At 39.1% G+C, this 17,746-nt stretch overlaps 1 protein-coding gene across 2 annotated transcripts in view; it reads right to left on the bottom strand.

The window, feature by feature from the left end:
- Positions 1-17,118, bottom strand: part of PDCD6IP (programmed cell death 6 interacting protein) — a 30,360-nt gene extending 13,242 nt beyond the window's left edge. Inside the window, exons 1-7 of one of the 2 annotated variants that reach the window (XM_054273856.1) lie at positions 16,877-17,118; positions 10,867-10,921; positions 9,034-9,103; positions 5,827-5,954; positions 5,102-5,255; positions 1,848-1,948; positions 65-181 (exon numbers count right to left, since the gene is read on the bottom strand). In XM_054273856.1, coding sequence (XP_054129831.1) covers positions 65-181; positions 1,848-1,948; positions 5,102-5,255; positions 5,827-5,954; positions 9,034-9,103; positions 10,867-10,921; positions 16,877-17,082 — 831 coding nt within the window. In that variant the 5' untranslated portion in view covers positions 17,083-17,118. Of the gene's footprint in view, positions 1-64; positions 197-1,847; positions 1,949-5,101; positions 5,256-5,826; positions 5,955-9,033; positions 9,104-10,866; positions 10,922-16,876 lie in introns of both variants that reach the window. The other variant, XM_054273855.1, reaches the window with a different exon arrangement.
- Positions 17,119-17,746: the final 628 nt, after the last annotated feature.

Here is a 17,746-nt window from a genome sequence, read left to right on the forward strand (position 1 = left end):
ACGCCAACCCAGCTTTCCAGGATTAAAAGTTTTTCCATATTTTTCAGAGAAGAAAGTTACTCACCTGTAACCTCCCAATTTCTTCACCAAATTTCTTCTGTTGTTTTGCCAGGATAGATTGATGATATTCTGCATTGGCCTGCATAATGCAGTGCTTTGCAGCCAGAACAGGAAACACCTCCTGGAAATAAAAATACTGACCAGGGGAAAGTCCAACCACAATAACCACCACAGACAACATGGGATGCAGGAAGAAAAAGGAAGAAGAAAAGGAAATTAGATTCACCCAATTAATGGTTTAGATAGGTTAAAACATTAGAGGTAAATGTCAGAGATCATGTGGCTTTGCATGGATTGAATTTTTTTTTAAATCTGCTGTTGGGAAATTCTTGGTGTTCATTATTTTAAAGGAACTATGATTTAAATCCAAGCCATGAAGTCACAACATTTACTTCAAAGATAAGAAATGCATGCATGTAGTAGAAAGGACAGTTGCAAGAACACATCCAAATACCCCCAGACAAAGCCAAGACAGTGTTCTTAAGAAATGGAGGTGGGTGGAAAGATAGGTCTTCTAGGGGTTTTTTGGTTTGATTGGTTTTTTAATTAAACAAAGTAATTACATTTAAAACAGCAGCAGGCCTATCAAGAAAGCAACTACAATTATGAAAGAACAAATAAAGAAGACCAGTAACTACTGACATGGAAACCAACTTAAAAGTCAGTTTTAGACTTTATATAAGTGCACTTATCTTTGCAGGAGTACCAACCAAGACATGAAGAAAACATTACGCTGCAGCGCACAGTACAGACATGGTCTTAGATCAAGGATTTGGCCTTACTGTTTTATTTCTTAAATCAAGCAGCACTGGAAAACCAGAGTGATGTTTTAAAGACCTCAGTATACAAAGACCTGCTTCTTCACATTTCTGCAAATTTGCTGCTCCCCCAGAGATGAAAAAATAACATTAAAAAAAAGGGTAAATTTGGAAGACAAAGCTGTCTCAAAGGCCTTGCAACTGGAGTTCGACACATCCAATCAACCTTCACGGCACACTCCTAAACATGGAACTGTTCTCAGAGCTGGTGTTAACCAGCAAACCTTATGCTCTTGCAAATAACCTCACTTGAGAGATTACTTTGCAACTGGAACAAAGAGCAGATCTACAGCTTAGAAAGGTACACAGCAACAAAAGATAATGCAATGGCTGTATTGTATCTCACTGCCTGTCAAAATCATCGTGAACATAACACCTATGTGGAAACATTCAAGGAACATGAGAAAGATCATTCTACCTCTTCCAAAACCAACAGCATTCAAATCACCAGTCAAGATTAAACTGGGATACTTTACAAGTATCAAGTTGCTTTGAGGGAGTGCAAGATAAGGCAGGCAGAAGAAACACACTGACTTGAGTCATGTTTGTCACTAACAGGTCAGTGAACAGTACCTCTGTATTCATGCTGTACTCAACACGAGAGCAAATTTCACATGGAAACACTGAGACTAAGAAGTCAATTAAGCCCAAATAGAAAGTGTTAGTTTGAAAACAGATTTAGTAAGGCATTAAGAATACATCCCTAAATAACACCATAACCATTTCACGTTTACTTTAATGAAATGCATTACAAATAAATGCACTTCATGTAATAAGATCTTACTTAGTAAAAAAAACTCACACTCTTTTGCCCCCTCGATTCTTCACTGTTTTTCAAATTACAGGTTCATTTTCCTTGAAAGCAGCTTGAGAATACACATTTTAAGTGTCTTTCAGGAAGTACATTGTAAACAATAACAGTTACTCACAATAACAACATATCCCACATTATTTCCATGAGTTACTAACCTTGGGCAAAGTATCTTTATATTGACACTGTTTGTAAGCATCACCATAGTAATCTGCAGCTTGATTTGCTAGTTTAGCTATGATAGCATCTTTCATTTTATCTGTGGGGAGAAGGAGAAAAAAAACCAAAGAACAATTAAGACAATCATAAATTTTTACAACTGAACAGGCGATTATTTAATCTTAAAATGCAGTTATTGCTGTTTAAAGTGTACAGCTTTACATTACATCTCAAAGGTGGGATCCCATTCTTCCCTCTCGATATCCAGCAGCAGTTTCCAGGATTTCTACTTTAATTATGACATCCAAGGTTCAGTCAGTTGTACAAGAAATCTTTTGGCAGCGGCAAGCATTTATGCAGGATTAATAGTGATGCTTTACCTCAAACCAACGGCAAGCTGCCAATAAAAGCCACAACAGTCCCACTCATAACTCTCACAGCTTGCTCCCAGCCATTCCTAGTGCCAGCACAAGCACTTCTGCACCAACAGTCAAAGAATTTAGCTGAAATTTAGTTAACAAAATAGGTTTTATTTTCAGCAGGATCTGTTCCTAACCCAGTTCCACGTCAGGACTCTGAAAAGCTGCAATAGGGAAGGGACTGGTCATTTTCATTGCAGTCCACACCACTGTCAGCTTACAGCAAATATAGAAACACCACTCCTAGACATAAATAACCACAGCTCCTCAAAGTCATATCCACTACTTCCTATGAGTGCAGGTGCCTATCTGCTGTGGCATCCCCTGCCTCACATCCTCATCCTGCTGCTGAAGCCAAAGCTGCTAGAATCAGAACATTCTGCAGCTCTCTATCTCCTTCTATACAGGAGATTTGCACTATTGCTAGTGCAGGCTGGAGATTATCTCCTTGTATAAAAGAGATAAAGATAACCTCTGGCCTGCACTAGCAATTCAGCCTTCCAAGATAAGGCAGGCAATCAATGCAAACACTGGCTGTCCACTCTAAATAGCTGCCCTTAGAAACAAGCACCCAGTGACCCTAAGGTACTGACATACTGATAAGCATGACTGTGGACTATGGGAGATTAGGAATTCTGCAGAGTATGTTTATCTGCCAAAATTCAACCAAAAGAATTCCCAAGTGGTCTGCTCATACCTCACACTCACACATCTATCTACAGGATTTCAGACATGAGCAGTGATATACTATATTCAGCTTCTATAAAGTAAACATGTTTAAGGCATGCCTTAAGATCTTTTCACTGCAGAACAGGATTTAGAGGACAAGCAGAGAGAAAGTAGCTTATGAGATATATTACCTTTCTTCTTTGCTAGAATGTTCCTGTCTGGTGCAGTACAAACCACACAAAACACCTAAATAACTTCCTTTCTAGCCCCACCAAATGTGCAGTAGTTGCATCTTCCTTTCTATAGCTGGACCATTAAGAAAGGTAAAATACTGGTATACTAACTACATTTCCATTAACAAAGAAAATATTAGAGGAGACTCATTTGTCCACACAGACAACTCAGAACATATCTTTCACCATCAGAAGCTTTAGTTTTTATTCAGGTATCTTTAAAATATTGCAGCTACAATACAAGACTTGATTCAGAACAGCAAACCTGTTCAGACTTAAAAGACAATTAAAGAAAACATTAGGAAAGGCTCAGAAATTAAAATAACTGACCTGTATTATGTAATGAAGTTAGTTATGACTGAACAATTTGGTTTTTGCCAACACTTCCACTTTCTTTTCACTTCTAAATAAACTCAGTTCTATCAGAAATATCATTGTAGCTGGTAAACTGATAAGCTGATAAATGGACTATCTCACATGAGAGAAAGCCTAGAAAATTCCAAGTAAAGTAAATAGTCAATGGAGTAAGAAGCTTAATATCTGTTTTGAGATCTAACTTTGAATGATTTGTGCTTGAAAAACAGGTTTTTGAAGGTAATCATGTTGTCAGACATGATTCTTCAGAAAATGTCTTTTCCCCCAGAGAAATGAACCTAAATACAGCAAAATCTACAGCCTTCATAATCAGATGATTATTAACCTTACTGTCTTTAAAACACTGTCAGACTTGTCATCTTAGGAGTAATCACAAAAATCTTCAGGTCACTGTGCACACCAGGGGTTTGGATTAGCCTTGTTTTGTCTTTTTTATATTTTGAAAAGAAGAAATCGAGACAATGACAATCTATTTGTCACACAAAATGAGGGAAGCGCCTGCTCCGTTCCTGAGGAAACATTTTGGGTATTTCTTGTACTAACTTATTTCAAAGCAATGACCAAACAGCCAGAGACAAAAATACTACTACCAGCATGATAAAGAACAAACATAATTTATCAGCTGGCTGAAGGACAACAGCTTCTTGTTGAGCTTCTCCTAAGAGCAGAAAGGCTACAAGAGTTTTCAGGTATCTTCCCTATGAAGACAAGAAACATCACAGTTCAGATAACCCACGTCTTCCTCCAAAGTATTCCAAATAATGTCAGGAGAGAGAGCCATTTGTGAGCAATCACATTTGACCTCTATGTCTTTAGCTTCTAGATGAAGAACTTTTTCTGAACAAAGAGAGAAGAGCAGAAGAGTAAGAAATTTTGTATCAAAGATAGTACTATTCCACGGAAAACTTCTTTGAAGCCTAAGTTCTCTAATAGAGGTGTTAAGATAGCTAGACTTTGAATGTCTATTTCACAATCAACCCCTAATATCCAGGGAAACTATTTTTTGTTCTACCAGCAGAATTTCCCTTTCCAAGATCAACTGGTCATTCTAAAAGAACTGGTCAAAGAGTTTCTCTGTTAAAAGCAGGAGCAACCAAACAGAATTTGTTTCCCTTCAACTCTTAGAAAATCTCATTGGTTTCTAGCACAGTCATTTCTTTCTAAAGTCTTGTGAAATCATTGCCGAGACAGAGGAGTAGGGGAGTACTTGCAAAAGCCCTTATGCACCATTTTGAGTACTCTCAGTTATTTCAGAGAGTCTTCTGTCTTCAAGGGGGAAAGGGAAAAAATGTAATTCAGTAATATCATTTGTAAAGATGAAGAACATAAAGCAGGTAGGAGAACTGCACTGTCAGGTGAACCTAAGACAAATTCTTAAGGGGGATCTGTATTTTGTGTTCAATGACCTGCAAGGAGCATGGGGAGGGATCAGAAAAGGCAAATATAAAAAACTTCTGAAACACCCTTGTCAGGCTCTTAGTAACTTAAAACACTTCTAAGGTTTTGGGACAAGTTGTAATATGCCCTTAAATATACAAGACAAAAACTAAAGTATACCTCTTGTCGCTTTCAAAAAAAAGACTTCTTGGGCTTGAGCCAGCATAATAAGACTGAGAGTCCCAACTGTGTCTGGAGAGATGTCCACTGTAGGTTCTCGATTCAAGGCTGACAAAACTGTGTCTTTAATGTGTTGAAAAGCACCACTAGCAAACTAAATAAAACAAAATAATATATTATCACCCATTCTTTTCATATGCATTTTCTCACTAACAAATATAATACATATAATTTTTTTTAAGTTTCTTTGGTGTATGATCTCCCATTTATTGTGTAGTCACTAAAAACAACCTCTTGTGACCTCTTGTTCTTGTTGCCACTTACAGTGAGACCATTATCATAACAGACTGTAAATAATGGTATATTGGTTACACCTAACAGCCTAAGATTTTAATGCATTCCAGAAAGACATAAGAGATTATTACTGCAATACTTGTGAAAACTAAAATTTATACTAGCTAAAATTATTAAATCTTAAGCTGAAGGTTTAGCTACCAATTCGCTTGAAGGAAGGAGTATGCAGAACTCTATAGAATCATATCCTCCAAATCTGATAAACAAATATGACACAAGATAAGGTACACAGCCAATCCATCTTTGCAATTAAGAGCAGGAAAATATGTACATATATATTTTAACATATTGTTTTAAAATTGAGAGATACTTGTTTGATGTTTTAACAGTACAAATTCTGAATTCATAAACAGAAGCAGGAGCCTCTGTACCTGATAGTGCTTAGCTGCAGCTTTTAGTCCTTCATCATTATCCAGATTCTGTTCTGCTGCAATCTGGCTTGCCAATGCTCCACAGTTGAACAAAACACAGGTCTTCTCATATCCCAAACTTGCCAGAGCTGTAGGCAAGACAGACAGTTAGCCAGACTGTTAAGAAAATAAACTTCAGTTCTCTAGCATCCTACACATGAGGCCAACAGTACTCTTATCAGTAAAGGTACCAACAGTTTCAAGTAAAAACAAACAAACAAAACCCCAATCCTACTGAACTTTTAAAGTTGAAGTCATCTTCAATCTGAAGACTGTAAAGTCTAATTTAGTACTACAAAATGTTTCCATGTGAGCAACTACAGAAAGCAACACAAAACATAAAAGCCGTAGCATGAAAATGTATACAAAATAATTTCCAAGTCTTTCTAACTAGAGTGCAGCCTTTTGGCTCTTGAAGTATTCATTACCAAGTGGTCATCTGAAATATGAACATCCACACATTAATCACTTTGCAATAGCTGACCAATTACAAGGACATGTTCTGTTTTCTATCTACTTAAATGTAGGGAAATTTTCACTTTTAAAGCTATGTTTCAGCCTGAAAATGCTGAAAAATATCTTGTTTTCACATGTACTGAAACAGTTAAGGATTTACTAAGTTAAAACTTGATCTCACTAGGCAGCAGTGTAGACTGCTCAAAGCTATTCCTGCAATACTTCTTCAGCCCAGAGGATGGAGCCCACACTTCTGAGACTAGAAATACCTGAACAGGAACCATTTTGAATATTAATTGCTTTCAAAAGGTTAGTTGCCCTAGGAAAGTGCTTGAAAAAAAACAAATACTGTAGATAATAGCTCCCACCAGTGTCAAAAGGTATCTAGACAGTCCTCCTGGAGAATACGGGAGGGACAACTACTGAATTTTCAATTTCACAAACCCAGGTACGGTTATCAGTAAAACATGAAGGTACTCAAGATGTACATTTCTTTCATTTCACTGACACCCAACCTCCTTAAACAGCTACATATTTATCTAACACCACTCTGAAGCTTCTGTGTTAGTGCTCACTAACCTGCACCAAGTTTTCAGCAAGTAAGCCTAAATCTGACATGTCATTTTTCCCACTTTTTTCTGAGTTACACTGTCACAGTCACTATTTTACCTAGATCATCTCCCTTCTCTAAAATTTTCCAGAATTTTTCTCAGAATAAGGTCTTGAACTTGGACAAAAGTTGTTTAGACTTGGAAAACACAAAAACTCAAGACGGGACAGAAAACATGACCTGAAAGTTTGTGAAGTGCAGAATTACTTTATACTCTGGGCCACAGCACAAATGTGATTCACTGCACCAACACAGATTTTCCACAGACTCATCTGTTTCCAGCACTACCTATTAACTTAGTCAATATATTTCAGATGACATGTCATGCTGTGAACTCAGTCACTTTTCCAGCAGTCACAGTATCTGTCAGCTACCATTGTGATACAGACTTGGGATCCAGGGGAAGGTGGGAAGCAAACAGTTCAGCATCACAGCAAGAGCCAGAACTCTCAAATTGCATCCCTGCATCTTGTTGCCACAGAAGTCTCAGGAGTTTTATGCTGAATTTCTATATGGAAACTCCTCTTAGAAGTCAAGAGAAATTTTTCTTCCTGGATTACTGATAAATTTGCTTTACACTGAGAAATCTCACCACCAATTCTGATCTCTTTTTGTTAATTTCTTCCCACCAAGATCCGCTTCAAAGTTTCAAAATTACCCTAATCCCATTGTTTGTTAACTGAGCATTACTCACATCTCAGTTAAAAACTTCTTTGATATTTGACACAGACTGCTGCATAAATTTTTGCCCATCTACCTCACAGATTATTTAGACTAGCATATAATTAACCTGCAGACAAGCAAGCTTCCTCAAGCTGCAGTAACATCACATTTATTCAAATTCTTAAGGTCATCATCATTGTTATGGTTACTGATTTTTTTCTCACAATTATTACAGATCTCTAGTGATTCACAGACTATGTTTCCATCATAATTAAACATTTCTGAATTTCTTTACAAAGAAATAGATTCAATCCTCATTAAATATTACACCAAAGAAGAAAGAACAAGCCAAATTCTGAGAAAAAAACCAAAGCATCTCCAGGAAGGTTTCCAATTATCCAGGACTTCTTAGAACAATTGGAACAGAAAACAAGGATGATCTGAGTATGCACAGGTAGGCAGAGGTGTATTGTTACAGATATAGTTTACACAAGTGCAACTGTTAGCATGTGTATTCAGAACATAGAAAACTGCAAAGATTTCCAGTAGTTGCTAACAGAGAGCTGAATAAAGCAGGAAAAAACTTTAATAAAAATAAAACCAGAGTAAAGGTCAAACATCTTTTTCAGGCTTTGTCTGGAACTTCAAAATTGCCATGGTCATCTTGCAATGCTGATCATGATGAACATTTAGGTATAAATAGAAATACTAAAGAATGATGACACACAACTGAACCACTCCTCACTCACTCAAAGGATTTACTCTAACTTCTATATTGGCAAGTGACCCTGAATTTGTGTGCAGGATTGTCCCTCTATGACTAAACAAATCAGACTCAAACTCGTTATGTTCATGGGAAAAAATACTTTTTTTTTTTGTTCCCAAGTGATTAAATCTGTATGAAAATATTTCAAAAAGAAGTGATAGAAGAGTAATTTTGGAGCACAGAGAAATAATTTTATTCTCTTGAAAATGTGGTATCAAGACTAGGTTACTGAAGTCAGCTACCATCAGCTACCACTCTTCTGGAGTGGACTCACTCACTCCTAAGCACTCTTCATCTTACTCATTTAGAACAGGAAGAGCTGCATTACCCAAAATCTACTGGATCTTAATGTTAACATGAACAATTTTGATTAGTATCAACTGGAGTTGTTCCCAGAAGACATCTGAGAAGCAGACAGTACAACTATTATCAGACTGCACATCTATTTGTGCCTCTGGAAATCTAATATAAAATCTCAATTTTGTAAAAATTCTTTGCATGGTGCTTCCATGTTCATTATCAATGTTAAAGAAGTTATTAATCCGTTACCAATACAGCTGAATTCACTTGAAAGCTATGTTCAGAATGCTAGAAAGACATTAATTCAACTACATAAAAACATTCTCAAAGTTTAGTATCATTAATACTTGGGTTTTTTGCTACATTCACATACCCAGTTTGGCAGATCCTCCAAAAAGCGATCCTTTGTCAAAAGCATCTTTCCATGTAAATGTTACACAGACCTGGAAGTTGTGAAAAACAAAGATCTTTACCTCTAAAATCAAATATAACCTTAAAATACCCCAAATCTATCTATTTAGCCCTTATATTCTAATTGCATAAAACCTTTCATTTACTTCTTGGAACATTACAAACATTCTGGAAGTTTCAGGAAATCATCAAGAAGTATTCAAAACAAAATTATGCTACATTTTTTCCTTTCTGTTCGTTTGCTCAAAACATTTCAAGTAGACAAGACAGAAATTGTCAGAAACATTTTTCAGCTCTGTTCATACTCTGAGCAACAGATAAATTTGTTTCTGAACAATTTCTCCTCTCCCAGTAAGCCTGATGGGTTGGTATAATCACAGTTTAAGGAAACGACCCAATCAGGCAGTTTCCAGTGTGCCAAATTACCTGTGTATTTGGATCTGTTGTGAAATACCAAAATCCACTCATTATTATGAGTGAATTCAATAGCAGCATTAGCAGGAAATGCCCTCAGGAAAGAGAATGGAGGTAGAAACACTGTGTTTTATTTATACTTCCAGCATATACTTCAGGGGCAATGCAAACACTTCATTCAATCTGCTTACAAGTTCCACAATTCAATTCCTTCTTCACCTGATCAAGTAATTGTAGGCAACTGGTATCAAACCAGAAAAGATAGCAAACTTCCTCAGTTTAAAGTGCTCGGGGAGAACCACTTCAGAAAGAGCTACAGTACTGCTTGAGAGTGTATTTTCCTCTAGCAGCAGTGCTAGTGCAGAATGTTCTGGTCCCCAGCTGCATTGCTGCTTCCACTACTTCTCCCGTTAGGTGGAACAGTTTACAGACATGCAGATCTTGCTGTCTAAGTTTTCCAGTTTTCCTTGTCTCAGGGTTTGCAGATTACCACAGCAAAGGATTTGCTCACTGAAAATCACTGTGCAGCTCTTGGCTGCAAGCAAATGCAGCTACATGCAAAACTCATGTAGAAGTTAGAAACAAATTAACATTACTTAAAACCTGTAAGACTGAAAGAAACTGAGAAATTTCTCCTTTTGATCATAATATTACCATTTAAATATGATTTGTAGATGAAGAAATATAAATTCTGCCATATTTGTAAACACATTGAAAGAAAATCCACACTTTTCTCCAACAAAATACAGGAGTCTACAGATCTATTCCAGTCTCCACCTGAAGAAGCCTTCAATAGGGAGAAGTTCAGCTGAATGTCTCTCTAGAGACATGATTCTAAAGAAATATGGCAAGAAAAAACTCCCAACCCTAATGAACACTATACCTATATAAAAACTATGTCATGCACAGGCAGGAATAAAGTGATAAGCTCTTAAATGGATTATTCTGTTGTAAAGGAAACATCTCTCCTGCTTCAGAAAACAAAGATCAGATTCCATCCACTTCTATAGGTTTTCCCATAGAAATTATGCATTTAAAATCCTTTAGAACATAGCATGAAATAGACTTCTTGGAAAGCAGAGAGCTGAAGAGGAATCAGCAGAGCCCAATCCTTTCTGCCCTAGACCACAGTGATCACCTAGCCAAAGCCAAAATGCTTCTCAATCTGTAAAATAAAGGCATTTATGTCCACTAGAGGTGAAGTTACAGCATAGACTGTATGTGAGCACCAACTAGAAAATAAACAGAGATTAGGAAAATAAGGCTCAGAGAGATTAGCTGTCTTGTTCAATAAAAGTACTTGTTAGAGGATTAGGTACAGGCTTTGAAGTCACACATCACAGGTGCCATGATTCAGTAACTGGTTTGGCAGTCTTCTTACCTGATTTTCAGAGAATGGAAACTTTGGTTCAATTGCACACAGCTGATCATAGTATCTAAAAAAAGAGAAAATAAACACACAGCTATTAGATAAATGAAATTAATAGTTTTGGTTTATTAAACTGGCATATAAAGTAGGGAGAAGGGCACAAAAATCCTACACACAATTAATTAAGAAGCTCATTTGTAGAAATGGAGGATTTGCAGGCTGGACAGTTTCTGTCTAAAGAGATTCTTTCAGCAGAGGAACAAGTTCAGCAGGAGGTGGTTTTTCACAGATAACATGGGAGCCCTGTCTCACTCGGAAGTAAAACAGTATCACAGACAAAGCTGATCCAGGTATCACTGCCTGATGGATGGTGGATTAGAAAAGGGCACCATGCAAAGGAGTCCCTGTACACATACAGGCAGACAATGAGTACATTAAGTCATGCTGCAAAAGTAAATTAAGTACAGCATTTAACATAATAATAACATGCTACACTGTACTCTCCTGATCTTACCATTATAACCCAATTTCAATGTTTTTGAAATAGATGCCATTTGCCTTGCACAGTACCAGTTGGAGAGACCAATCATTGATAAAATTCTTTAGTTGTAAACTTAATATTCATTGGAATATATTCTAGTAGTCACAGTGAATTAAATCCACAACTTCTGCATTACAATATTTTGACTAGTCACAGTGGAAAATGTTTAGGAAAGGATGCCAGAAAGATAATGTACTGAATATAGCACAGTCCCTCCCAATCTATCCAGGTAACAGAAAGGAATTCCAAGTTTTCCTGAGTGGTGACTTACACCTGCACCATTTGTTAAACATGACAGGCTAGATGCAGAACATGAAACCCTTTAACTGCTAAGAACACATAACATGTGAAACCTGTTTCCTATGCTCTTCCTGCAGCACTGGCCATGCAGCTATATGCTCAACATTATATTGGGCAAATTGTTTTATAAAGAATTTATATTCCCAATATACAAAACACGCTGCAGTAATGGTTTTCAGAGACTATGAAACAGGACTAACATTGTTCCCAGCTCCTTTCACTATTAAATATTGATCACAACAGATACAGGCATGAGATGCATGTACAAGACCTGTGTTGTACAGACAATAAACATTTGTTTAAAAATTCAAGAAAAATTTTCAAAACTCATATATAATAAAAACAGTGTTAGTGTATTCTTCAGTTAATTGTATTTGCCAATGTATATCAGACTACAGGTTTCTGACTTCAAATGAGCCACTGCAATTTAAGACACAATATACTAAGCCATGTCAAAAACTACAATAATCTGCAACAGCAACAGGACCTCCACCAATAAATGAATTGAAAGAAATTGCTTGTAAGGCTAAACAAAAGTCTGCAAACATTTACTGTGATGGCAATTTTATCAAGATTAAACAATTTACCAACTTTGTGAAAGGTATGGTTAAAAATAATAACTAGCCCTGAAGATTACTGCTACTATATATTTAAATATACTTCCTCCATTGCTCTGGTCTGGTCTCAACATACTTGCTTTAACATAGTATCACAAAGAAAAGGAGACTTTGCATGCTGTCTCCTCTTGACTCAGCTTAATTTGTTAACTAAAAGCTGCCACTAAAGCCAAGCTGTCCTCCCACATTCCACGATTACACTGTCCTCATCTGCCATGAGGATGGACTAAAGGAGCAAAGCTTGTCAAATGTCCTTGTGAAGCCGGGTGTGCCCAAGCCTTGGCTCCCAGCAAACAGGCTATTCTTTGTGTCAACATTACCACAGACAAAATAAGCCAGAGAGGTGTATAACTCCTCCTAAAAAGGGCTTTTTGTTTGGTTGGTTTTAAACAAGTTCAGAATTTATGTTTGCTGTTTTCTTTACTATTTTAAGCATGTGATGTTATTTCTTCTTATTAGAGAACTTGAAAATCTACTCAAGAGTTAAGAGCTCTTTAAAACTCTGCAGACAGAAAAAAAAAAATCCCAGAATACAACCACATAAAGTTTTTTAGTTTTATAAATATAAACGGTATAAATATAACAGTATGCATAAAATTAAACATACAAAAATGGTACATGAAGATGTTAACCACAGAACAGCACAAAACCATCAGTAGAAAACCAGAAAGTAACTACAGAAAGAAAAGCCACAATGGATGCACAAGTCAGTTACACACAGAGGAGGACAGTAAATATAAAGGTGTAATTTAAAACTAAATTTACAGTAATTTAAACCATCAAGATACAAAGAACACAGGGTACAACACAGAGGAGTGGTGAGCTTGGCTGTGCCAGTGAGGAACTACAACTGCAGCACTGAAAGGGAGGGACACATGTCAGCAACACAGATCTAGTGCTCAAAATACAGCAATCTCTCAACACAACTGGCATTATACTAAATTATACTCCTAAATGCCAGCAAAAAGAGGTCATCAAATGAGTAGGCAGTCAAGGTTTAAATTAGAATTTAACTAAAATTTATGTACTGCATTAAACGCAAATAATGTGCCTCCTCCAAAGAATCATAAAGAAAAATCTCCTTCAAAAGAGCATCAAAAAGACCAAAGATCTGTCTTTGCTCTTCAAGATAAGAACCAGAGTCCTGAACTCACAGCTAGAAATCACAATTGCAACTTTCAGCCCTAAGGGAATTTGAGCATTCAAAATAAAACCATGCACTCCTCCCACCCCCCTTCTATTTCCCGATTTTCTTCTAAAAAAAAAAAAAAACTGCAGGAGTTGTTAGCAAAATTAAACCAATTAAGCTTGCACCAATATTCCATGTCTCCAGAAAAAGGAAATAAAATCCAGGCTATCTTTAATATTGGAGGAAGCAAGGAATCCCTTGAAGCTATAATTACACTCAGAACTTAAAAAAAAAAAAAAAGAAAAGAAAACCACCACTAAATCAAATCTGCCACGACAGAATTTAAGGGGAAACATCTGTACCAAGCTCACCTACATCACCTTTAGAGCACTCAGATTCTCACAAAACAAAGCAAGCTTGGAAGCAGGCTGAGGTCTTTCCCAGTGAAAAGGGGCACCTTTATCTCAAATGTTTCTCCAAGAGAAGTATTTGCATTCATCAGCTGAACAACAGCACACCACACGCTTTCAAGCTTTATTGGTCAACACTCATCTAGAAGATGTGGCTCCAACAGGGCTCACTTCTTCCATAAAAGAAAAAAAAAAAAGTCTGTAGTGACTACTCAGCAAAACAAGGCTTCTAGAAATTACAAAACCATGGGCAAATCCTAGATTAGTTGGCAGAAGACTAAGCCCTCATTTCTTAACAGTTAAATGGTCTACAATGCTCTACTAGGTATTACGGTCTATAAAAAGCCACCAGGAAGTAAAACTATGCAAATGGTATGCAATGTTCTAATTAGTTCTTCTATTCTTACTTCACCAACAACATTTTAAACTCCAACTTCAATGAAATTAAACATTAAGACTGAGCATTGTTCTTAAACACCAACAGAAAAACACTGGAAGTTGGAGAGGCAGAGATTTTCAGAGGAAACACAAGGCATTCAGGCACTGGATACTTCAAACTTCTGGATGTGCAGACAGTTTAAAATAACTGTGCCTTACAGAATAGTTAAGAGAATATATGTCAGAATACTCTTACAGAGTAAGAGCAAAATTATTTTCTAGCAACTTCAATGAATATAAATGGTCAGAAATGGACTAAACAGGCATAACTTGTTAGAAATAAGGGAAAATATGCATCTGATTGTTTTATCTTCACTAACTTACAGTTAATTCAGACCTTCATCCTATCTCACTGCCACTATAAAAAGAACAAATATTCTCAAGCAATACAATTAAAAATGCAGACGTTTTAAGAGAGGAACTTCAGCTTGGGAGGGATATAATTTCATGTTTACATCAGTTCAGAGCTACACCCAACAGCTCCAGACTACTGCAAGAGCATCTGGGCCAGCTAAACTCATCTGCTGATCACCCATCACCAGCAGAGAGAACAGATCACTGCACGTGGAATTGACTCAAAGCTGGTAATTAGGTAATTATGCAATTGCAAGTGGTTTCCCTTGATTATTCAGAGGGAAAACCTGAGGTGAAGTTGCATACTATGGATAAATTCATTTAATAATTGGCTGGCTCTGAAAGAGGGAGGTTCTGCTCAGCCTCTTGGCTTTCAAAACACTACTTTTATTTAGTTTTGTACCATCTCTGATGTTTGTCTGACACTCCACTGAACTCATTCAAGTTGCTCAGAATGCCATGCATACATTCTGCCTTCCAGAAAAGGTGCAAGGATCAAAGTTGAAAAGTGGGTTGCCTTCTTTTGGTGCTGCAAGGCAACTGTTCGTGTGAAGTCACACAATGTGGCTGTGCCAAACAGGGATTTCAGACAGAAACTAACAACAAACCTGACTGGCACCTTCAGAAAAGGAAGCTCGATTCCAAGGAAACATAATCTGCTTTTCAATTTGGGTACCAAAGTTCCTCTCTCAGTTCACAGGTGCTCACAATTTCCCCGACCTTCAAAGGCATAAACTCAAGTACCTTCAAAAGCATACACAGCAGTAGACAGAAATAGAGCAGGGAACTACAAAGCTACTGTAAAACACAATCAGTGGAGTCAGAGCTTTTACAGCCCAAATACCCAGTGAAGGGTTGATAATCATCAGTAACTTATTTCACAAAACTTGCCTTCTTTTTGGCAAGGCACTTGTTAAGTGGGTTTTCAACGTCTCCAGAGACAGAGACTCCACATCCTCCCTGGAAAACCCATTCCCATGCTCTGTCACCTTCAACATAAACAATTTCTTCCTCATGTTGAGGTACAACTTCTTGTGCTTTAACCTATGGCCACTGCTCCTCATCCTGTCACTGGGCACCACTGAGAAGGGACCAGCAGCATCCTCTCAAAACTCGCCTGTGAGGTATTTCTCTGCACCCCTACAATCCTTTCCAGTCTTCTCCAGATTAAACAGGCCCAGGTCCTTGTAAGGGAGATACTCCAGAGCCCTATCATCTTTGTGGCCCTCCTCTGGACCCTCTCCTTCTCTTTCTTCGCAACACTGCAATCCCTAAGTGCTTTGGGCAGGTAGGACAATGGAGCTGTTAGTCCTAATGCAGGCTTTATGCACTTCACCAGGCAGAAGGCACAGATGAATCTTTTGCTCATCCAACCTATGGTAACTCCAGCACCACAGAAACTCTATTAAACTTTCTGACAGCAAACTAACTGTGTTAAGCAGAAAAAAGGAAAGGATGTGACTTAACAAATACATTAAGAAGCTGCTAAACATAGAAAACAAAAGGAAATCACGCTGGTAACAAAACACAAAAACAAATCCACACACAGAACTGAACAGGAAGTGAAAAGAAAGCTGTAATAGCAAAAGGTAACACTGAAGAGAAAGAAACACCAACCCTATATAGAAAACAAAATGGTCTGTCATGGGTACAAATTGGAAAAGGGGAAATTCACATTCAAACTTCTTAGTGTGACGGAGGTGAGGCACCGGCAGAGGGATTTCCCCAGGGAGGCTGTGGGCGCCCCAGCCCTGCACTGCTCAAGGCCAAGCTGGATGTAAGGCCTTGGGCAACCTGGTCTAGGGGAGGTGTCCCTACCCGTGGCGGCTGAGGGGGTTGGGACTGGGTGATCTTTAAACTCTCTTCCAAACCCGTTCTCTGTTTTTACAATTTCTACGTACACCTAAGAGCTACTGGCAGACACAAACCCTGGGAAGGGGACGATGATGGGGACAAGGCCTTCCCCTCCCTGCGCTGCCATCATGTGACACCCCAGGACACCCGGGAGGCGCGGCGAGGGCCGGGGACACCGGCATGCCGCAGGACACCGGAGCCGGCCCGGCAGCCCCGGCCGCCTCCTGCCGGCAGGAAAGGCCGCCCACACCTGGGCCCGCCCGCACCTGGCTCCGGCTCCGCCACGCCCAGGGCCCGGAGCTGCCGCCGGGGCCTCGCGGGGAACCAGGGCAGGGGGAGATGGAGGAACCGGGAGATAACAGGGGTGGAGGGCCCCTACCTGAGGAGGGTCTCCAGCGAACTCTCGTGCTTGTCGAGCGGGCGGCCGAGCGCGCTCTTGCGGAGCCTGCTGAGCTCCTCGGCGGCCCGGCAGTGCTCGGCCTGCGCCTCGGCGCCCGGGTAGCTCTGCTGAATGAACTTGCACAGCGGCTTGGCCAGGTCCACTTCCGAGGCCTTCTTCAGCTGCACCGAGATGAAGTTCGTCATGGCCGACGCCGGGCGGGCGGGCAGAGCCGTCACCGACACCGCCGCCGCGCCTCGCCGCAGCCCGGGACTCCCCTTCCCGGTCCGCCGCCGCGCTTCCGGGAGCGCCGCGCATGCGCGCGCCCTGTCCCGCCTCCCGCGCCGCTCTCCCGGTGCCGCCCCCGGAGCGGGAGTCGCTCCTGAGGGGAGCGCCCGGCCCCGAGACCCGCAAAAGGCGGGCTCACCCCTCATCAAAACTTTATGCTTTTTACACATATTAATAAACACACGTATGAGCGTTTACTGGTTCTAAATGGAATAACTTTTTTATTAATCAGTGCTCAAGTTCCTATTTGGTGGTTATATCTGTCGCTTGTGGCGCTAATTAATCTGCAGGCGCAGTTCTTCCCTCATTTTGCGTCTGGAGTCTGCTGGGTTCTGCCGTCCTCACTCGTGGTAGCTCTTGTCCGGACAGAGCGTTTTGGGATTATTTTATTCTCAAAACAAAAGGTTAGCCAAGCGTGCAAGCAGACAGAACAGCCGGATCATTAGGGTTGGAAGGGAGATCAGTAGTCCAGGACTCCTTACTGTGAAAAATGCGTATTTTATGATTGGCTTTTCACAAATCTTAAAATGAATATTATATGTATTGTGTTAGAAAGTAATGCTGTATTAATTCTCTTAAGTA

The sequence above is a fragment of the Melozone crissalis genome, unplaced genomic scaffold, assembly GCF_028551555.1.
Source record: "Melozone crissalis strain CALT ecotype California unplaced genomic scaffold, PUWL_Pcris_2 ptg000016l_1, whole genome shotgun sequence".
Classification (NCBI taxonomy): Eukaryota; Metazoa; Chordata; class Aves; order Passeriformes; family Passerellidae; genus Melozone; species Melozone crissalis.